We start from the raw sequence: 4,498 nt of genomic DNA, 5'->3' as shown, positions 1-4,498 counted from the left end.
ACACATTGTCTCTTCTTCCCATGCAGAAGAATATAAGAAACTCAAAATGGATTGGAAACATATACTTGTACGCAGCTTTCAGCTTTTTAAACAAGAGTGTTGGTAGCTCACATATTTATATTCAACTTTTTGGTAATGACAAAATCCAATAGATGGACAGAGGAGGAAACTGCACAATAATAACACAAATTCTGATATGAACTGTTGCTCAGTAAATTGCATTGATTCAAATACTTAAAGCTAAGTGATTACATAGACTCAAACTTGCTAAGAACAAAGATACTAATCTTAACTCATGTGTGATTGACACTTCGCAGTCTCTTGTAAGAGTTGCTGTCATATTCTAATTTTTTTCCAGCTCAGTTGAAGAGGTAGCACTTGGAATATCTGTAGTACATAGTTTTGTTCAGAATTGAACCATAGAAATCTTGAAGACCAAACCTCTCCACTTAACTATTAAACCAGATTTTCGAAACTAAACTCTCATACTCTACCTATCTGTGTGATTCACTGAGAGCAACATCAGAAAATGGTGATCAGAAAATGGTGAACTGAGATCCATCCTATAAAACAAACCATAAGAAATTGAAATGCATGTAACAGTGGAAAGAAAGTAGCAGAGAAAACTTATGTGAAAATGCATACTTGTTTGACTAGTTGCAGAGTCTAATAGCGAGGAGGAGGAGCAGGGTAAACATATTTGGGAGGTGTGGGGAGTTTGTGGACTGGTGGAGGAGAAGAGGGGTGGGGTTTTCCTGTGGGAGCTGGAATGTAGGGAACCCTTGTAAGAGTCGGAGGAGGGACCTCGTAAGCATGACTTGGTTTGGGAGGAGGGACCTCGTAAGCATGACTTGATTTGGGAGGAGGGACCTCGTAAGCATGACTTTACCACGATATTTATCATAATAAAACTGCCTCTTGTGTCGAGACCATTATAGAAAAGCCTTTTGGAAGGATGCCTGTTGAAGAAAATAAACTTTACACAAAACTGGCACTGCCTAGCCGCGGCCCTCTGTTAGGGTCCTAACAGTATCAGATCACTCATCTTTAACTTTACACTTTGCGAACTATGACACGCCTTTCTCTCTTGTATTCCACTTCATCCCTTTGATGCATGATAAGGAGAGCTCTTCGAACCTGAAATGAACAAATCAGCCCACTTGGTGAAAACCATGGCTATGATATCATTACTTCAGAGAAGCTGTAAACAACCTATCATATCATTACTTAAGAGAGGCTGTAAACAACATCATTAGCAAGGTTCTATAGGTGACGAAAGCCATTTCTCCCCGTGATATACATTGCCTGTTGCGCAAACTACCCATAAAATGATCTACGGGTAAGCAATATAACTCCAATATTGAGCTAGCTAACAAAACTAATTATAGAAGTAACATGTACTGACATTGGAAAATTATAATAATAAAATAGTCACTGCCGAAACTCAGCAATATAATGAGTGTTGTAATTCTTACAGTTGATTCATTCAACCCCATTCTGACCATATCATCAATCAGACGCCTCTCAGATACGTTGATGCCGATTCCCATCCGTCTCTTTATCTGTGTCTCAACTTGCTGTTACAAGCATGTGGCACTAGCATGAGCAACCATCAATTTTCTTTATTGTTGCAAATCAAAGACCATGACATAGTTTGCAAGCATAGCAGGCTTTTGGTTTGAAGAAAGAATCCACAAATATAACTGTTCTTACTTGCTAGATTAGATGAGACGCGTACCTGAATTTCACTTCTCATTTATGGTGTCAAACTTATTTGTTCAGCAATGCCAGAGCGTGCAGCATCCATAGTAGAAACATTGAAAAGCCTCAAAGCTTCTGTGACATGTTCCTCTGTTGCTACAGTTGACCTGCATTAAAAACAATATTTTCAATTTTTCAGATGCAATCTGACTAAGGAAATCGATTGACTTTGATTAACAATAATGCATACATTGAAAAATTACAAAATAATGTTGGGACTACTCACAATTGCATCTTTGCAATGGACTCGCTTAATCGAATAATAGCTTCTAACTGCCTCACTGTTATAGGTATGGCAGGAGAATCTCCACTTTCATGAGCCTGTTGGCGCATTTGCTGAAAATTCCAGACATAATACCGATGATTCCACAATCAAAAACCGATTGAAAGTATTTTTTTTGGAAAACTCATATTTCCCATCCAGAAAAACGACCCACAAACAAATGAGAGTACCTGTCTAATCCTAACATAGTTATAGACCTTGGCCCTCATGTCGTCGCCCAGAAGGATATTAGAGGGCTTCAGATCTCTGTGAATGAAGCTCGTCCGTGCAAGGCTGTGCAGGTACTCAACTCCGCGGGCGACATCGAGGGCAAAGCTAAGCCTCTGTTTCCATTCTAGCGGCCTCAGCCCGGCCGCCGCCCATTCAAACAGATGCAGACTCAGCGGCCCCTGGGGCATATACTCGTACACCAGCATCTTCTCCCCGCCGTCGATACAGTACCCAAGGAGACGAAGCCGATGCGCTGCTCAGGCAGTTAAGGAGTTGCAGCTGATCCAACGACTCAAGATGGCTCAATCGTCTAACATATCATCTAATGGTGCACAGTAATGACACGTAGGCAGAGAGCAAAGTTGATTTCAGAGGGGAACGCCTTACGGCGTAATAAATATATTAATTTCATGAAAATTAAATGTAGTTATCTATTTGTATACAATGAACTAGCATCGATGATACTGGCCATTTGGGTAATTCCATTTCAAAAGTATTTGGTTTAAATCTCATTGATGAGGAAGATTGCCAACTACCAAAGTCTAGATTTAAATAAGGGCTGTTGTAAGCAGTAATAGTCCCTGCCCAGTTTGAAATAAAAGGGTAATATGCAAAATATGTCTTATTTCTCGTGGGAGTAGTAGAATAATGTCACCTGAAAATAGAAGAAAGAAAAATATTTTTGGCATTCATTTATTATGAAGATTGGACTTTGGACTGTAGTAGATTAAGAAGTCAAATCTACCAATTAGTTTGATCTACTACTTCAAATAGCAAAGCTCAATATCTCAACAACATAATACATAACAAAACTCAATATCTTAGTCCCTGCCCAGTTTGAAATAAAAGGGTAATATGCAAAATATGTCTTATTTCTCGTGGGAGCAGTAGAATAATGTCACCTGAAAATAGAAGAAAGAAAAATATTTCTGGCATTCATTTATTATGAAGATTGGACTTTGGACTGTAGTAGATTAAGAAGTCAAATCTACCAATTAGTTTGATCTACTACTTCAAATAGCAAAGCTCAATATCTCAACAACATAATACATAACAAAACTCAATATCTTTGGACTCTGGTAGATTAAGAAGTCAAATCTACCAATTAGTTTGATCTACTACTTCAAATAGCAAAGCTCAATATCTCAACAATAGAATACATAACAAAGCTCAATATCTTTGGACTCTGGTAGATAAGAAGTCAAATCTACCAATTGGTTTGATCTACTACTTCAAATAGCAAAGCTCGATATCTCAACAACAAAATACATAACAAAGCTTAATATCTCTTCAATAGCAGCAACAGAAAATTATTTTCACACTCCTAATCCTAAGCATTGGATAAGCTAATGGAAGCATTGAAGGCTGGTATTGGGATCCCATGCGAAACAAAAAATTATTTTGACACTCCTAATCCTAAGCATTGGATAAGCTAATCGAAGCATTGAAGGCTGGTGTTGGGATCCCATGTAAAATAACGTACATGTACAATTCTTCTCGTAGGCTCCCATGCCTGGTAGCATTCATATCATTGTTATGTACATAATTCTTCCATGGCAGGTCTCCACTCTGCATATGAAATATTTTACTTCGTTTGTATTCATGTGGATTGGCTCCTTTAGGCTCTTCGTTTGCAACTCCATGGATTTAGAGCAATTGCTTCAATTTCATGGTTGTTGTAGTATTTCCTGTGAAACATCGCATACCTAATTCTGAAAATGAATCTCACTCAAAGTAAATGAAATGGAAAGCTATGATTATGAAACCTAAGAGTTGTTGAGACCTATAGAGTGGTTAAGTGGTAAACAAAACATAAAATAAACTAATTGTCAAGCCATTCAACAAAATTCCAATATAAATTAAACATTTTATTAAATTTTACTTAATAGAGCCAGATGTAATGTGTCATTTTATTAATTTTATTTAAGAAAAGATAAAAGAAAATGGAATGTGCCAAATTGAAAACCCAACAAAATTCCAATATAAATTAAACATTTTATTAAATTTTATTTAATAAAGTGAGATGTAATGTGTCATTTTCTTAATTTAGAAAATGGAATGTGCCAAACAAAAAGACCATGCGTGGAAAACCCATGCGCATTACACGTGCATGAAACAAACAGAACCCACCCACATGGATTACACTTGCATGCCCACTAAAGACAAGGATATAGATAACTGGCTCCAAGTGAATAGTTGTTGCTTGATCCACTTGATAGAAGAAGGCATGAGGGACGACATCAA

The 4,498-nt window shown here is 37.4% G+C and overlaps 1 protein-coding gene across 1 annotated transcript; it reads right to left on the bottom strand.

The window, feature by feature from the left end:
* Positions 1–303: 303 nt before the first annotated feature.
* On the bottom strand, positions 304–2,268 carry LOC149193258 (DNA replication licensing factor MCM5-like). Its single transcript, XM_089406558.1, has 5 exons — positions 2,215–2,268; positions 1,988–2,097; positions 1,739–1,868; positions 1,476–1,577; positions 304–1,137 (listed from the first exon to the last, which is right to left on the bottom strand). Exons 1-3 carry the CDS (start codon positions 2,251–2,253, stop codon positions 1,757–1,759), a joined length of 261 nt encoding a protein of 86 aa, XP_089262684.1. The 5' UTR covers positions 2,254–2,268; the 3' UTR covers positions 304–1,137; positions 1,476–1,577; positions 1,739–1,756.
* Between the last annotated feature and the right edge of the window lie 2,230 nt (positions 2,269–4,498).

Source organism: Pinus tabuliformis, chromosome 2_2 (assembly GCF_031772625.1).
Source record: "Pinus tabuliformis cultivar Carrire ecotype Pingquan chromosome 2_2, CPIR1, whole genome shotgun sequence".
Classification (NCBI taxonomy): Eukaryota; Viridiplantae; Streptophyta; class Pinopsida; order Pinales; family Pinaceae; genus Pinus; species Pinus tabuliformis.
The sequence above is the reverse complement of the archived record's forward strand: the minus strand, read 5'-3'. Positions and strand labels throughout refer to the sequence as shown.

Coding starts and splice junctions, on each gene's coding strand:
- LOC149193258 (XM_089406558.1), bottom strand. CDS start 2,253: ATGAGGGCCAAGGTCTATAACTATGTTAGGATTAGACAG. Junction 2,098..2,214: donor ACTATGTTAGGATTAGACAG/GTACTCTCATTT, acceptor TGGAATTTTCAG/CAAATGCGCCAACAGGCTCA. Junction 1,869..1,987: donor TCCATTGCAAAGATGCAATT/GTGAGTAGTCCC, acceptor TTTTTAATGCAG/GTCAACTGTAGCAACAGAGG.